At 39.5% G+C, this 18,251-nt stretch overlaps 1 protein-coding gene across 1 annotated transcript in view; it reads right to left on the bottom strand.

Annotated features, from left to right (window-relative positions):
* Positions 1-1,282: 1,282 nt before the first annotated feature.
* SMIM38 (small integral membrane protein 38) overlaps positions 1,283-18,251 on the bottom strand; it is a 31,631-nt gene continuing 14,662 nt past the window's right edge. Inside the window, exons 1-2 of the mRNA XM_085224500.1 lie at positions 4,675-18,251; positions 1,283-4,295 (exon numbers count right to left, since the gene is read on the bottom strand). The exon at positions 4,675-18,251 is cut by the window's right edge and continues 14,662 nt beyond it. Coding sequence (XP_085080626.1) covers positions 3,610-3,741 — 132 coding nt within the window. The 5' untranslated portion in view covers positions 3,742-4,295; positions 4,675-18,251 and the 3' untranslated portion in view covers positions 1,283-3,609. The remainder of the gene's footprint in view (positions 4,296-4,674) is intronic.

The following is an 18,251-nucleotide window of genomic DNA, read 5'->3' as shown; positions in this document are numbered from 1 at the left end:
ATCATTTTTTCTTCAAAAACTATACAACATTGAGGAGCATAACAATGTGAGAAGGGCTGTTATCACAAAATATTAGCATTCCTGTATAAAAATACATGCAAATACATGCCTGTACTCATACCCACAGAAAGTTCATAGATGCTCTACAACGTTTAAAATTGACCCTATTATCACCTGTAAGACAGACTTAGATTGATCTTAGAAGTAGAAATTCAGGTACCAGAAGTCATGATAAGCTGCATTAACAAAAGAAAGATAATTACTACTTACTTACTAATTCCCACTTTTGTTCAAACATGCTGGCTTCAGTCAAAACGAAGTAGAATCCTATAAAGCAAGAAACAGTTACAATACTGCAGTAATAGTTCGGCATCCATATGTCATACATTTCAATGATTGTGGGGTTCTTTTTTAATACATAAACATAAATATTTTTTGTATGTATACATTACTAGATTAGCAAAAACAAACTCAAGGTATTATTTCACATGTAAGACTTTTTGAGTAACAGTGGAATATTAGATGGGTTTTTTTAATTGTATTACAGGTAGCATGTAAGTTTCTGTGATCATGTCTGATTTTTGTGTTGCTGCAAAAGGCCAATATTAGTTGTTGGTTACAACAGTAACACAGTACCTGATGCAGTATATCATCACAATATTAAGTGATATTTTTTCTATTTCTTTACATATACCTTGGTTTCATATCTTGAAAGGGGGTTCTTCACTGCAGTCTTCATTCACTCCGTGGCTCAAAACTGCTCTTAAGCACAGACTTCTTCTTAAATATTCTTAAACACAAGCAAAACCAGTGGGGCCTAAGAATCTTCATGAACACTACCTGAAATTAAATCAATTTTAAAAAGACTCTACGGTGGTTTCCAGTCAAGTTCATTCAACTCCCACTAACATATGGCTTCAGGGTATATCTCAAATAAAGTACAAGTACTCGATACGAAGGATTTATTCACCAAAATTTTCTTCTGCTGCACTTTCATGTAAAGAGAAACTAACTTGTAAGCGCAGTGACAATCTAGCTTGGACAGATGGTTAAATTAGAGGACACCATAAGTTCTGTCACAAAAACCCTCATCAAAAGAAAGATACAATGGGCTTTCAGACACCAGAAGCGGAACTTCAAAGCATTAAAATTACTTTCAGTGCATGTGGATTTCAAAACAACCAAATTAAATCAGTAAAAATTTTATTAAGACAAAATATTTTCTTTATTAATCATATGTGCCTCAAAGCTTTGATGTTCTAGTAAACTCTTCAGGGTTCCAGCCAGTTTTACCTGTGTAGGATGAAGATCAACCCTATGACAAACACTGACCATAACATAATTGGTGTAATTCTTGTATCTTGAGTAAATTAAACAATTTAAAAAGACAAACGTAAACAGAACCAGTGAATTTACAGGCTGTTCCCCATATCTGGCAGTGCTGAGTTTCACAACAGTGGTCACCCACAGGATAGCTACCTACCACACCTTACATCTACCAGTCAGTAAGTTCACCCAGTATTGGCCCACTTTCCCCACACAACAATAGCAAGCCATTGAAGGAGATTGGCTGTGGCAACTCAAACATTAAGACGTTCTGATGATTCCATCCTGCCATTCCTACTGATGGTACCACAGAAATCAGTGAAAATTTGGCCATGAGATTATGGTCTATAACAAGACAACAATCTCTGATTTACATGGAAAATTCAAGATTCTACTCTATCAGAATAAAGGGATTGAAGATGCAAGTTGCACACTTGTGTCAGCTCCTTATTTCACCAAATGATAAAGACATTAGTCCACATCTCATTACATTCACATTTTTTAATGATTAATATGAATATGACACTTTTAAGTATATTTCAATATAATCAAAATAATGAATTAGAAGACTCGCTTTTAAATGCACTATGAATTTCTCTGCAAGTTTCCTTTTCTTCACAAGGATGTACAACAGCTAAGAATAGCGATGTTTAACTGACATAAGATGGATCACCGTGCCTATTTTTCCAGTTACTTATTATCAGAGGTATGTTTGCACAGCAAATAGACATTTCACTTTCCCTTTGTGGTCTGCTGGTACTGGAGAACAAAAAAATAAATATAAAAACATCACTAAAATTAGGACCCACAGAGACAGACAAGGGGGTTAGTTTCATCTACATTTAATTTATTTACTAGCTAGATTTGAAGTCAATACATCTTCAGAAACTGCAAACAGTTTTGTAGATTGGTCACCTACCACAAATAAAGCCTGAGACTGAAATCAATTGGCATGACATTTATTCTGTCCCACTGTAAGAACAAATACTATATCTCATGGCTGAATGTTGGGAGGCTTCAAATGACAAAGTGATAAAGGCTGATCAATAGTTACTAATGAACAAGCATATAAGAGTCATAAATTTGCCAAAAAATTCTCATGGGAAAGCTTTGGGCTTTTACCTAGGCTGTTCTGATATTATGTGAGCTACCAAGAGTTTTGAAGCCATTTCTCAGAGCAGCAGCCTTCACTTCCGCATGACATAAAGAATACTAGATAGGACTGGCCAAAAATACCACATTTCATCTTTCTTTCTCAGGCAAAACAATACAATTTTCCTACTTTTGCTATAGGAAAACCACGTTTTTAAAGGCCGATGTTAAATTGTGTTGCACACACAGCAAGATTTTTTGCAGTTTTACTCAGTGTAGCATCCATCTGAAAGCAGGCAGTTCGCTTGGAGCCCCCAGTCTCACTTTGCAAGATGCAATAAGCAAAAAATCTCAAGTCACTCCTGCCTTGGGTGAGTAGTCAAAGCTTTCCATGTCCTGGTACCTCCTTACTAAAGGCTAGAAGAGAAATTACTTTGCAAGGCCTCTAAGGACTGCCGTATGCCCCCACACCCAGTACTGCTGAAGCAGAGCCGGAGTCTGTCAGACAAACTGTAATGCACAGATCTGTTTTTCATGGAACAGACTATTCTAGTAGTGTTCAACCACTACTGTTACTCAGATATACCACCTTACAAGAAAGGCGATCATTGGGTTATAACCAGCTTCTGATCTGACCGACATGGAGAAACCACAGGAGGAATTTAGCAAAAAGTAAATCGTGTAAAAATCCATTCTGCAAATCTGCAGCATTAGACGTGGATCCTGAGCCGGGTTAGTAATCTCCATGTTCATTCAGGCACAGTCAGTTGTTTTACATCCAGGCAGGGTGTGCAGCTGACATCCTAACGTGTAGACCAGCAGCTTGTCCAACAGGCAATGGGCCATCACATTTCACGTAGCAAGACTGGGCCACTGTCAGCCTCGGACTGCCCAGCAATAGGATTCCTTCCAGCTTGTCCAGATCGTTTAACTGGCAAACGTGCACAATCCTGTTCCCTACAACAAATTCTTGCTCTAGTCTGATAGGAAGTTGTTTGACTCAATCAGTTGTTGTGGTTTCTATTCCCTGTTTGTCAGCATGAGGCCTTCTGAAGGATCTTCACTGAGTTGCAGTCTCAACCAGCCACTACTCTCTCCCCAGAGGCCAAGGTAAAATCTGCTCTAGGTCCATTTACCTTGTCCAGATGTCCTCATTGTCAGTTGAAATCTGAAGAAGCCTTTTGAGGTCTGTTAGTGCTCTTTTTTCCTGTCAGGAAACCTTTGAGACAGTTTGTAATCTATGTAAGCACTAAGACAGGACCATAAAATGAATCGTATTAATATAATTACAACCAGTAAAATCATCAAAAGGGCTGATTCCATATTTAAGCTAGAATAATGAGGTAATGCCAAAAAAATACTCTGGGAGATCTAATTATATAATGCAGCATTCAATTCTGCACAGCCAGCCCAGCAATTCCTGTAACATTCCAATCAAAGTGATCTCACTAGCATGTGAGAGAAGAGCCCAGCTGACAGATTTGGGACATGTAACGTACCATTTAGTCAAGAGGCCCCATGTGCTATTCATGAAGAATTAACAACTCTTACATTGACAATGACAGTATTGTCAGAAGACCTTTGGAAGGGGAAAAAAAACTCCATAAACTCCGTCTCTGTGAAGTCGGACTTTTTTTTTTGCCCCTTTTTTCCAATGCTGATGTAATCTCCAAACATCTCCAGCAGCAGCTGCTCAGCGAAACCAGGCACCTTCTCCCTAGTCCCTTTCAGCAGCACACGCAGCACTTTCCAGCTCCCTCCAGACAATTGGGGCCTTTCTTTCACCAATTAGCTATCACTTCAAGAGCCCTGCGCTGTCCAACGAGCTCTTAAGAATGGTTTTTGCAGGAAACAACACTGGAGGGGCTTTTTATCTCCTAGACAAATTAAAAGGGGAAGAGGGGAGGGAGGGGAAAAAGGGGAAAAAAAAAGCACAACAAATCAGAACACAGAAGCTGTCCACAATGCATTGCTCAATTAGTACATTGACAAATGCTGAAATGTCCTCAAGAGCCAACGCTAGAGCAAGGCACACAGAAAATGCTCATGCTTTTGAGGGGAGATAGTTTGTTTAGTTGAATATGTTAAACAGGTTTCATAGAAAGAAGGGCTCTTGTTACAGCAAGTCTCTGAGTTATGCGAACTAAAAGGGAAAAAAAACTCCTGGAAGATTATGTTCTATTTCCTTATTTGGCTCTCCAAATGTAAAGCAGCATTATTTGAAGTAGACATAGGAAAGAACTTGGTTTAGCTCACCTTAAATATAGAGGATTGATGAAATGAGTAACTGTTGCTAAGATCTTTTTGAACTTGTTCAGCTAGCAAGCTCTTTTCCCCAGAAACCATACTTTCCAGCTAGAAGAAATAAAAGCCTGATTCAGAAACTTAAAGCTCTGCAAAATATACATTCTTTTTCCTTTAAAATAAGGGAGTAAGTGCAGTGATACCTTGAGATCCCCATTAGAACAAGCACAGCCTCTAGGAGTTGGTTCAGAAGGGGAATAAGGACTTATATACATGTTTAAGTGGTATTTTGTCTGGGCCTGGATTTCAGCAATTGGAATTGGACAAGTAGAGATGAGAAGGTAAAAGCATGAAGGATTAGCAGTAAGAGAAATGGCTTGGACGAGGTCCAAGCAATAGTACAGTGACAGGACTGCTTCTCTGAACTTCAAAACTCTGCCTTAAACCAAACCCCACACAAAATTTTGTGTATCGGTACTTTCCCAGATATTACCATTGCCTTGACTGGGTAACCTCATGAGATGCAACACATTGTCTTCTACAAGAACACCACAAATATATTTGCATTACAAGGAACAATTTTTAGTCTGCTTCCTTATATTGACTGTGTATCAAGAGCAAAGCTCCAGGCTTTGTAAACAGTTAAATGGAACAGCAAAGCAAATACTTTAAGGGACTTTAAGGAGTTTGTTCACATTAATAAGTGCTCTCAGCTACCACAGGGGTTTTCTAATGGAGTTGGAAAGTGTCAGAACTGATCAGCTTGCTTAAAAGGAAAAAGTCTGTTGTGTTACCCTATGTGCATTTATGAAGGAATGTGAAGCAACTCAAAATTCTTATGCGTAGGAAGGCTCAACTTAGGGATGAATGCACACCATCAGGATTAAGAAGGTTTCTTTGTGGAGGAGCACTGAACAATGAGCATCTTCTTATGCCTACAGACTTCAAAAAATGTCAAATTTAAAGGGAGTACTCTCTTCAGCTACTTAAGATTTTGCTGAAAAATGCAGCAAGGGGGATGAAATAAATCTAGGTGAATGATGACACCATTGTCAACTGAGTCAATGAAACAGTGACTGCAGCCAGCAAGGATTCAACCATCTCCTCCATCAGTCAGCAGCAGCATGCCAATCCTGGATCCCATTGATGCCAACCAGGATCAATCAAATAAAACCTCCTGAAATCAGAGGACCTGAATCAGAGGAGAAGCTAAATAATGCTAGATACACCATCTCCATGGCAAGAAAAATTAGAACAAAGTCTACGTCCTTCCAGAAGACTTGATTGAAGTAAAACCCCAAATGGTCCTCCCAGTATTGTTTTGTGTTATGAGGAAAGGCACAAATAAAGTTTGAAGCACAAAGGATTTGCACTGATGCCTGGTATGACCCTTTAGGTTCCCTCAAACTGAATGCTCTTCTCTGTATTAAAGAAACATGTAGGGTGCTCATAACTGCAAAGCATGAATATCATATATGATGCCAGCCCATATAAATGTCATGTATCTAGGAAATGTTTTATTTCCAGGTTGGGATACTCAGTGACATATATGTACACGTATATATCTGGTAATAGGGCCACCTCCCTCCACAGAAGAAAAAAAAAGGAAGAAAGGGACCCAAGAGGTCTATCTGTTTGTCCTAAAGAAGGATCAGCTGTGTCACTCCAGACAACTGTTTCTCTAGCCTGTTTGTCTTTAAGAGACTCACATCAACACAGATGATGAGAAATCTTCTTCTCATCTGTACGGGATTTAAGCAGGAAAAGCAGTTTGGCAAACAGTTCACTTGCTCTGGCAGCTACAAACTGGCAGCTCCCTCCAGCGCCAAGTGAACAGGTGCCTCCTCCTGGGCTCACAAGTGGTCCCAGCCCTGCCATCTCCGGCATTCCCCAAGAGGTGTCAAAGCCAGGGGATAAACCACACATCCTCATGCCTGGCGCTGGGCTCTGCACAACGCTGGGCACACTCCCACGCCTGCAGCCTGCTCAATGGCACCTCTGTGGCTCCGGACTGCGGCTGTCAGCTTGGCACTGCTCGTGGGCACCATGCTCATTCATACAAAGGAAGCACCAGTTGCTGGAGGTGGAAGGAAGGTATTTTGCTGCTTACATTTCACTTCTTAGGACAGATTGCTTCACACAGAAAATTAATGTGCAGCATAAGCAAGACGACTCTGTGTGCCAGATGAAAAAACTGGGCGAACGTAAGAAGATACAGTTTAATTTGCATAGCTCTTCTCCTCTCCTTTGTGAAGTATTTTGAGGCTCGCTGAGAAAAAGCACTATGCAGAGCCTACACATTAATCATTCTGATCTGGATTTTTCCAAATACGTATTTTCAAATAACGGGTGCTCCTAATGCACGCTATTATTCTGAATGATTAGCATCATTCAACAAAGAACGTGCGCTGCATCACCAAAAAGCACCCTCACTGCTCAGATCTTATTTGATTAAAACCATTTCTCAACTAATCACCCCTCTAGAAAATATGGGCAAGACAAAACTATATTCGTAGTGGGTGGCTTTTTCTTACTAATGTAGGATTTCATCACATAATCAACATTGTTACCATCTCCTGATATAAATATTTGTTAAAATCCTCTAATTTGAAACTATTTGAAACTATTTCCAAGGCAAATTCTGCATTTTGTTACTAAATTAAAATTATGTAATTAATCACCCTCAAGGTCAACAAGAATGCATAATATCTTTTAAAATATAAAGCAACAGATTCCGTCTCTGCTTTTCCAGCACCAATTATAAATTAAGCAGTCTGTTTCATAAAATATAACTTAATTCTTAAAATTTTAATATACCCTGTGAAACTACTCGCAATAAAGCAGACAGTACAATAATCACATCATATCCACTGTTGTCAGTTTGAAATGTTTCCCAACATATATGTAGTTTTTTAAAAAATAGGATATGTTACTCACTGTGTTTTCCACACATCAAAAGTCACTATATCTGCAGAGGAAAATGGCAAAGATTTGCAAGTGTTGGCATGGTTAATAAGAAGTTCCCAGTTCACTGTTAAAAGAAGAAGAAAGAAACAAGGAACAGGAAAAATAGAAGGGAAAAAGAAGGGAAAAAGAAGGGAAAAAGAAGGGAAAAAGAAGGGAAAAAGAAGGGAAAAAGAAGGGAAAAAGAAGGGAAAAAGAAGGGAAAAAGAAGGGAAACAGAAATTTAGCACTTACCTCTCAGTCATGTGCCGTGCCTGCTGCAGTTATCAGAGTGAAAAAGGCACCTTGCTCCAGTTTACATACATGAAATCTCCTGAACAAGCATTCTACATCACAGTGAAAACGAACCACCACTTACAAAGAGCCAATTCAAGGTATTCATAGTGTTAGAGGACAAAATCTGACATTCAATGTCAATTCCTGCTTGAAACACCTTGTGATAATGAGCATATATCAAGATCATTCAGCATTGCACTGAATTAACACCTGCCCCACTGGTTTTCTACTGGAAAGTCCCAGCAAACATGCTCTTCCCACCACAGTCAGTTCACTATGCTCATTTCCATGATCAAGAAAAACAAGGACAGAAATAAGATATTCCATTTACTACGTATTTCCTTCCTTCAGTGTCCATAAAGCAGTGTTTGTAAAACTCTAATTCAGCACCATCCTCAAGGCCTCAGAGTCACAAGTGAGATTTAAAATAATAATAAAAATCTGTCTTTACAATGATCACCTAACGAGATCCGTATTTTAAAGAAGACTTGATGAGATCTTCCCAGTTAGGGAGCTGTCAATGCATTATCTCCTTCGTGTATGGCTGTACACTGCAATGCTCAGAAGCAGATATTTTAATTCTCTTTAGTTTGCAGAATTTTCTCTCCAGGAGCATAAACAGTACATGATTTAGAAGTAATAAAATAGAGCTTGTGTACATGCCATGGTATTTAACCACATCACCAATTAAAATATCTAAAATAACTACCTCCTGATGAACAAGTACAAAGACACAGAAATGTTTAGTAATTCACAGGATGAAAGCCTCACATAAATATTTAGAATTTGTATTACAACCATTAAAATAGCTTATTATCAATCAATTATATCCATTTTTTTCTTCACTTGCAAGAGACCCCACACAACATGCTATGTCTTCACACTTGTTTAGTTGGGCAATTTTATTGCTAGGAAAGATCCTCCTGATTTTCCTGATGAAATTAAGGAATTTTCACTGAATGTAATTGCACAGAATAAATCTAGACCTAAACCTCCCTTCGCAGTTCTCCTTCCACTGATTTTTTTCATTGAATTCATGGTATTGCAGCAATCCATTTGAGAATTTGTTCCTGCTCTGGAGGGGGATTGGACTAGATGACCTTTCAAGGTCCCTCCCAATCCCTGACATATTGTGATTCTGTGCAATTTAACTACTTTTATTTTTAATATTTTTGACTTAACTATTTCAACTGAACTGACAGCTTTTCAAAAGCAGAAAGTCTGGTAAAACACACTTCAGCTTTGATGAAATATTTGTCAGGAGCTTTCTTTCAGGTCCATGAAATTTAAGATCAGAAGAAAGCAGAAAGACAGATCAAGCTTTTGTAAGCAGACAGCCAGATCAGTCATACATAAAATCACTATTTTGAGTCTCTTGATTAGTGCTGTGGACACCTCCCCTTGTTTTATTCCCAAGTCTCTTGTGGCTTAAAAATTTCTCTTTCTCCTCACTTAGCACAAAACCAGACCAGGACCTTAAGAAATGTCACAGATAGGAAAACCCGGTTCCCTCTCACCTTTAACTACGTGTTTTCAGCACCTTGTACACTCACAGAGGGGGCTGCTAAATCCAACATTTCCACATGTTTCACTCTGAGGATGCTCCTCCTGTGCTCTACTAAAAAGAAATCAGATCAAAACCTGGCTCTGATTTACAATTCAATTGGGGTTTCCCAGTCATCATTCATTTTGACAACATAAGACAAAATTGATAGAAACGAAAAATGACACAACTGCAATTTCCATGCAATGTCCAGTGTATCACAAACTTAACCATTAAACATACAAGTTTCTAAAACCTACCGCATGCAGAACATGCTTTGACAAACTACAGATCGTGGGAGGGACATGAAGACATTACCACAATACTCACGAAACGCAATTATTGAAAAGCCTCTATCCTTCACAAGTGATAGAAGGCAAATATTTTGCATATGGGAACTGGACTGATACAGCTCCAAATCTTACTTTATGCTTAAAAAAAAAAAATCAAACTACATTATTTTAAAGGAGAAGTTAAAATATTTCTTACACAGCTTTACTTGGAAATTAACAGAGCCTTGGAAACTTTAAAGACGTGACCAAAAATACAGCTACATTCAACTAGATCCATATTAAACACATACTGAACTTTAAGAAAAACTTTCCATGATTGTTTAAAGCCTTGTGAGCAATAGAAAATTATCAGACCTACCATCACACTAAATCAAAAAATGGCAGGGGACTGCATAGCCTGAGCTTTACGTTTTGGCTTTCTCTCCTTAAATGTCTGTTTTCTTAAATCACATTTTGATAGCTACAAAATACTGAATTCACAATAAACACTCACTGATCTAACTGATCTTGGAAGTTTCTATATTCTCATCTGAACTTTACATCAAGATGCTTTGTGGTCAGACACAAGTTGGGCATTCAGCAAACTGTATTATGTTTTGTATAAATTTTTCAGTCTACTAACAGGTTGTCCTGCTTATTTTAAAGTCTCTTTGCACATATAAAGAAGGGGAGCTAGGGCAAAGAAGGAAAGAAAGGAGTCCATTTGAAAAAATTACACTGCTAGATTACAAGAGTTGAAAGCTGGTATGTAACTTTGCTCCGGGTGATCAAACTGCTAATCAGGAATGCTGTCGGGAACAGAATGGAATTCCAAATAAATTAGCCATGTCCAAGAAGCCAATACAACACAGGATTAAGGCTCACAAAGAAAACAAATTTATTCAGCCTACTTTATCAGAATTCGTAATAACGTGTACTAGTTTTTCTCATCGCAGTCTGAGTTCTTCCAGTGGAACAGTGTGAAGAAGGAAAAATGAGTCACACTTCATAAATCATCTCCTAGTTCTACGGACACCTAAAAATGCTCTATAGGGAAAGACACACAATACTATTACATATTAATTCATATGCACATTGGAGTTACAGTAGAAATGAGCATTTTTGTTTCTTCCAATTTATTTCCAAAGCACTTGATCAAAGAAAAGGCGCTGCACAATTCTTTGCAAACATAAAAAGCTGAAGGTCAGAACAGCACTGATCTTCACATCAAGATTATCTTTTTGTAGCAGATAAATCACTGAATTAAATAACCAACTATTAAAATAAACCCCCCTCCAAACGACCATGTCAAGACTCACATTTATTACCAAGTAAGAAAGAAAATTTCTACTGTTCACATATACTGTGACTGAGGCACTGTCTGCAACTCCAATGCATATTCTATTTTTGCCTCTGACAGCATCCCAGGAAAACTTTTCAGAACAGTTTACGCCAAAATCACAGGAACATTAACACACGTGCTTAGATTTTTGCATTTTCTTGAATTAATCTTTTTTTTTTTTAGTCTTTATCAGGCCGTTTTTCTACATCTATGAAACACACATGATTGTACAGTCAACTGAAATTGGAACTCGTGCTTCTAAAGTATTTTTATTTTGAAAAAAATACTTAAAAATACTTCAAGTACTTCACACTATACTTATTCACTGAAAAATAAGAAATTGGATATAGCAGTGCTATATCCATTTGTGCAACTTTGCCACATTACATCAAGAATCCATGTGCGAATATGCATGCATTTTTTACAATAGAAGCTACGGAGCAAACCGTAAGCTGAGAGCAAGTGTTAAGGAAACACATGTCCTGTAGTTCCCAGGTATGGCATTGCCCTGCTTTCCAGTTGACACCAACAGCTCAGTATACATGGTTAACTTGTAAGGCACTTTCTAAAGACTTTTTCTCCCAGATAATGGAGTCTCCCCCATAAGACACCATTTGCGTCCCTTTCCCAAAATAAATTGTCATCTACTCACAGAATCATCAAATTTGGAAAAGACCAGTAGGACCATCTGGTCCGACTATTACCCTATCCATCCTAAGTATCTTATTCAAGAGCAAAAGCAAATATTTCTACCAACCATGACTTAAGATTTTCTGTCAGGTGCATTTTTCCTTCCTGAAAGAAGATATTTGCACAACCATAGAAAGAAAAGCGTGTATCTCTAAATCATCAGCTCTTCACCAGAGTGAAGCGCTTCACCAGAGAGTGAGGGTCAACCTATGCAAGTTTCTGGTGCATCATTGATACCTGTAACTGGAAGGGATCTGTTTACAGCCCTGACTCTCAGTCAGGGGCATGTAAATATCCATTTACTCTGAGTGAAATATTTTAGGGGTAATACAAAATATTTTTTCAGAAAAAATAAATGAAAGCAGCATTAAATTCAACCAAAGCTTTTCATAAAGCCCAAGGAAAAGCATAGATTGTAATTTTCAGAAGAGTCTTTTCAGATAGGAAACAGACTTTTATTATTAACCAGTGAAATAAATGTTTTGATTCAGAGGACAGCAGAAAAGACATTTTCTCAGCTTAAATAATTTCCCAGTTTTGGTACAAATTCACAAATGGCTGCAAACGATTTGAGGCCACAATTGCAGCAAATGAACCAGTGGTCTAAAAAATGTTTCCCTGTTCTACCTTGGTCTGGCAAACAGCGCCATACATACTCCGTATTAATGAGCCATTCATGTGCTCTAGCTAAGCACACGTGCGGGTGCTTGCAGAATTGGGGTGGATTTCTACACTTCCAGAATACAGACGCTGGAGTGAAGAAAGGAGGATGATAGCTGGCAACGAGCAGAGCCGCTCCGTTTGCCCTCTGATGGCTGGTCGTAGGCCAATCAGATGCTCTCCAAGTTAGCACATTAACTATATGGCTTTATGAAATAATGTCATAAATTATGCTTTGATGGGCAAGTGCACTCCTCTTCTTGCCTACAAACATTACACTCGAATTACATATGATATTTTTCTTTTAAAACGCTCAGAATAAAGCAAGTAGGTGAAAGGTAACTGTATCACTTTACAGACACAAGCTACCCTCTGATTACAACTAATTAAGATATTCAGCAGCCTTAAAACAATACCTTTTTTTAAATCAATGAACCCAGACGGCATTCACAGCTTTTTGCGATGACAAATGCCCTTTGAAAGAGTTAATAGGCAAAGGTTTGTACTGGCAATGAATAGGGCTACCTTTAATTGATCCAAGAGCCTTAGAGAGCCGTCTTATAGTGATGTATTTGGGTTGCAAATAGGCCAAAATAAGCATAAAGAAAATCTGTAAGACCATGAGACCTTTCATTTTTCATCGCGGGGAGGGAAGGGGGGGTGAAGCACTGGGGAAAATGAGAGAACTATGATGGGGTTATCTTTGTGCTTCAGCACTTAAAATAGATAAAACAAGAAATTTTGAGGAAAAGGACAGGAAGTGATCAGGCCATAATTCTCAGTATAAATGTCAGGATGCATGAAAACATACAAAACAAGGATTCTTCAGAAAAAAAAATAAAATTAAAAAAAGAGGAGATGACCTAATGCTATAAAGAAACATTGATTAAAGAAATACCCCGAGGGAGGAAGATATTCCATCAGCTTTCACAAACACTGCCTGGCTGTGCATTCCCTCCAAACATCTTAAGCGAGAGGAAAAAAATGCCTGGAGAAGAGGCAGTCACATGGATCCATTTATAATCTTCCTCCTCCTTCTTTGTTCATCTTTTACATGTTTCTAAAATGTACAGGAAGTTTGCACACAAGTGGAAGCTCACAAAATTAAACAAGATGGGTTAACAGCAAACATTCTCCCTTGACTTGCCATAGGAGAAAAAAAAAATCATTTTTATAGGCAAGATAAAATCCACTTAGTCATTTTTTTTTCTTTGCAGGCCTGATTATACATTAATGTTACCTAATAATTATGAAGAGACTCGTCTGTCCATATTTAAACTAGCCTTTCATTATAAACCCAATTTTGGCAGAAGCCCTTCCTCATTTAGCAAAAGCTAAACCAATTTCCCTGAACTTCCACAGGTGCAAACTTTATGCCAAGGTAGAATATTTCTGGAAAGTCTGAGGCAAATCAGACAAGGAAATTCCTAGACTAAAAGGCTTTTTTAAAATGGAATTACAGAGTAAGCATATTATCAGCAAATTAGGAAAAAAATTCAAGAAGAATGTTGCTGAGGTCTTAAATTTTCTGAAGTCAAATACTGTAGGAGCTAGAAAAGTGTTGACATTGCTCCTTAAAAACTGAATAACTGAGCAATAAAATATCCTGCTCCTGCATATATATTCAAATGCAGATTCACAGTAGAAAAGGCAAGTCCTCTTTCAATTTGAACCAGGGAATTGGAAAAACCGTTCTTAGACTCTGCTCATCCTACAGCCACAAACAAGTTCTCTTCCAGCAACAGCCAAACAGAAAAACATATCAAGTCTACAGTTGCATCCTTCAGCAGAACCTCACTCCAGGGCAAAAACATCACTAGACACACAGGAGAACAGCCATACATGGACACTGCCAAAAAACTAAGGAAAGAATGTTCTTGAGGAGAACTTCAAAATCAACTGCTTTTTGTACAGAGGAGACAGGATGGATTTTCTTCTCCCAGGCATGATGAAGAGCCACTGTTTTATAAAATAGAAGACATCACATCACAAAATAGCTATGTCCAGTAGCTTGCCATTTGGTCAAAAAAAAAAAAAAAGGTGATAAGGTAGAAGGGGACTAAACTTGCTATTACACTTCTAGTGGTGGGGTGAGGGAGTTTGTAGTCATCAAAACTGTGAGCAAAGAAAATCCATCAAGATTTGCAGAATAGACAAGACTTAGAAGTCCAGAAGAAGCATGAGTGGTTGACTGTATGCAATGTGTTACTTTGCCACTTGTGTGAAGAGCCATGTTAGCCAAACTACAAACTCTGCTGCAGCACCAGCCTCATGACAACCTTTGCGACCTTGGAGACAGCTAGGGTCACCAAAGGATGGCAGGTAACAGCATGGGATATGGAAGAAGGAACTGAGAAGAGTGTCGTGAGCAAAATGAATCCGAGAGAGGAAAAGAGTTCTCTAAGATACTCGCCTAGAGTATCTTGTCAAGATGTTGTATTCTCTACCTCTGTCCCACCAAACTCACTCTCATCACAGAAGCACTTTCAACTGTGAAGCTTCCCCCAACAAACAGCTCAACGTGCCACACTATTTAATGTCATGCTTCAACTGCTTTCCTTGTAGACAGCCTACAGAAAAAAAAAAAAGGACAATATTCAGTAGCTGTTTATGAACATTAATTTCACTGAAGAACACACTAAGAAAGCAAAGGGCTTCTGAGACAAATGCAAGGAATATTGGAAATATTCGTCTCAATTAAGTCTAGAATGTGTTTATAGGTCTAGTTACAATAGCGGCAGAACATCCCATCTGGAGATGTACATAGGAGTAATTTAAGTAGGGCACACCAACAGGACATGACCATCATGGCCAGAAAGTGAATATGACTGCAGATGGCAACAAACACACAGGAGGACAGGCACAAACTAAGGTTGTCAGACCCAAATTTTGAGCTCGGTGACTAAGCCGTGCCACACGTTACTTGCATTTTACTGGACATACCTGCTTAATACTATCTAACTGCAATGTTCCTCCGCATGTCCAATTGACTGTAATTGTCAGCAAATTTATTCTAAATTAAATTTATTACATTTTCATAACATACATAGTTCATATTTTAAATTAAATTTATTGTATATTTTTTAAAATAATCTTACACAGATGAGTTTATTCTTGACCAAAAAGGTCTACCTTCCGCTGTACTGATGAGGAACTGAAGAGTAGAAAGCCTGGGTAGAAATGAACCTGGATTTTCCAAGAAGCGTCTATTTTGCAGCTGTCTAATAAAATTAACAGCAACAACAAATTTTTAAAGCCAATTCAAGTTTTACTCTTAAAGAAGTATTTCTATATTTAGCTAATCTTCATCCCTGCACGCACCCACACGCCTGGAGGGGCCGAAACAGAAGGACTTAAAAGCAGGGGAAGCTGAAGCAGGAATAGAAATGGATTTTCCAGTGGTGGAAACAGACTTAAGAGTCTCAGGTTAAGAGACAAGATTAAAAAGCAGTAGTTCTTGTCCTCAGACCAGTGTTTGCACAAATACTTCCCAGCCTCCTGACAAACACAAATAACCCTCACTGTCCTGAATAATTTGTTTTTAAAAGTAATCTTGAGCATGTTCTACTTGAAAGCTAGCTGAATCTCTTTGCAAAACTTGTTGTTTAACTCAGCTTTAATTACACTCTCTGTCATCTCAGATCCCAGGCCCACCAAGCACAGCAGAGGGGAAAACAAAACCCACAGCGTTTTGCCAAAGGAGGCAGGAGGAGCTGTCACGCTGTAGCAGAAGCAGCAATGGACACAGATATAGCTGTGCTTTCAGCTCCACAAGTATAAATCCTCAGCAACCCCACAATGGCACAAACCTCACCCTAAAAGCTGCACAGATCCCCCTCCGCTCAGCTGGGATACCAAGAAAGTAAACTTTCATCCTTTTTCTAAAAACCTGGATCACAATTCAACGTCTTTGATGTAAATCTTTTAAAAGACCAAGATGGCATAAACTGAGGGACAGGATGGAGGGAAATGTGTTTCCATCCATGGGGGAACCATTAAGAGGAAAGTTAATAGCCCTGGGCTATTAAAGCCTGTGCCAGTTTCCCCAGGGCTTCCCTTGCCACCACCAGCTCCCCCAGGCTGGGCACTCATGCTGCTCTTCCTATCAAAGGCAGCTCTTAAACAGAAGCACAACGGGCTGCTAGAAAGATAATAGCGTAATTAACTTATAAGGATACAATATGAAACAGAAACAGAGGGAGGGAGCCTTTGGGTATCTTTGGGTATCTTTACGTTTGGAGAGAGATATACTTGCGGTACATGCAGCTTAGAAGATGGGGAAGGAGCAGGAATTCAACCTTCCCCACATGTGGATCGCAGCACCGAGCCTAAACGAGGCCGGAGTTAGCATTCAGAGCACACGGCGCAGCAGAGTATGGGAAAGGGATGGAGCAGCCCAAAGAGCTGGCGCCATGAACTGACGAGCAGAGCGCAAGTGATAAAGATTTACTGCGAGAGAGGAGGAAACAGTCCGCTGGCCCGATTAGAGCTGTGAATACCGAGTTGTTCAGGGAGGATTTTGCAGCTGACTGATCACAGGCTGTCGGAGCAGGCCTCGGACAACAGCTGCAAGGCTTGCTGGGCTGCAGAAACAAAGGGCGCCTAGCACGGTGCAAAGAAAGAGTTGACAGGTTGTTGTTAGCAGTGGCAAATGTGTGAGGTATGTCACTGTGTGCGAGACGGGGTGGGGTGGGTCGGTGGGGAAGGAGGAGAGCGCGGAGCAGAGGCAGCGCTCGGAACAGGGGGGGCACAGCAGAGGGAGCAAGGACGCGGGCTTGGTCAAAGCACTCTCCTAAAAGCAGGCTGGTGTTTGTGGGGAGGACAATCACAAGGTCTGTTTACTGCTGCCAAGATGAATTAGCCCATCGTCTCATTTATAGGACGAAGCTGGCGGCACAGACTATAAGGTGCACAGCATTAAAGAGACTAATTAGACAATTCCGGCAAATCTGAATTAAGACCCTTTCTTTCTTTGAAAGCTGGAAAGCATTTCTCAGGACTCTGCTCAGATGACAGAGGTTTTGTTGAGCTTTTCCATTCTCTTCTCTCTCACAAGAGTCCACTGTAAATTCTGCTCAGAGCTCCACGAACAGTTGTTAGGAAGCTGCTGGCATTTACATCACATTTAAAAAGGTCCAAAGCAAAATCCCGGATCCTGCAGGAATCCAGCTCCGAGCCCAAGGACAAACCCTGCAGCTGGTCCCCCTCCTGTTGCAGAGGCGGAACCAGAAGCTGCCTGCGAACATACCTGAGCCGCAGGCCCGCAGCTGAGCTCTCGCTCACACATAAAACAACACAGATTTTTCCAAAGCTGGCTTTGGAAAACACCCACCTCCCCCCTCCAACACGGCGTCTGCAGCCAAATGCTTTTCCCAAGCAACTGCGCTCGCTAGAGCCATGGTTCACTAAGCTCGTGAGTGCTGGGTAGGAATGTATCAATGAAACTGCAGATGATCAAAGGCAGAAGCTGCAGAAGAGAACTCACTTTCAGTTCTGCGTTTGGCAAGTTTAGGATTTGATTCTCGAGATCTGGCAACGTTTTGCTCCGATTGTGACAAAAACAAAATGCTACAATCACCTCTGAAGCAATGGCGCATGCTGTTTGCACACAACCACTATATTACAGTGGTCACTATTAAAATGTTTTACAAGATGTTAACGTTACCATGGCATTCACTGGATACTAAGAGAAGGGAATACCACGAAAGTCACAGAAATTCTAAGCACTGTGAGCTGCAAATTTCAAATGTTTCACAGTAATGAGCAATGCTTTGTAAAATACAGACTTCTGCCTTACTACCTAGGTATCTATCACCAACCAACAAATAAGAGACACTAAGAA

Source organism: Meleagris gallopavo, chromosome 5, assembly GCF_905368555.1.
Source record: "Meleagris gallopavo chromosome 5, MGAL_WU_HG_1.1, whole genome shotgun sequence".
Lineage (NCBI taxonomy): Eukaryota > Metazoa > Chordata > Aves > Galliformes > Phasianidae > Meleagris > Meleagris gallopavo.
Note: the sequence above shows the minus strand (reverse complement) of the source record. Positions and strands in the feature narration are given on the sequence as shown.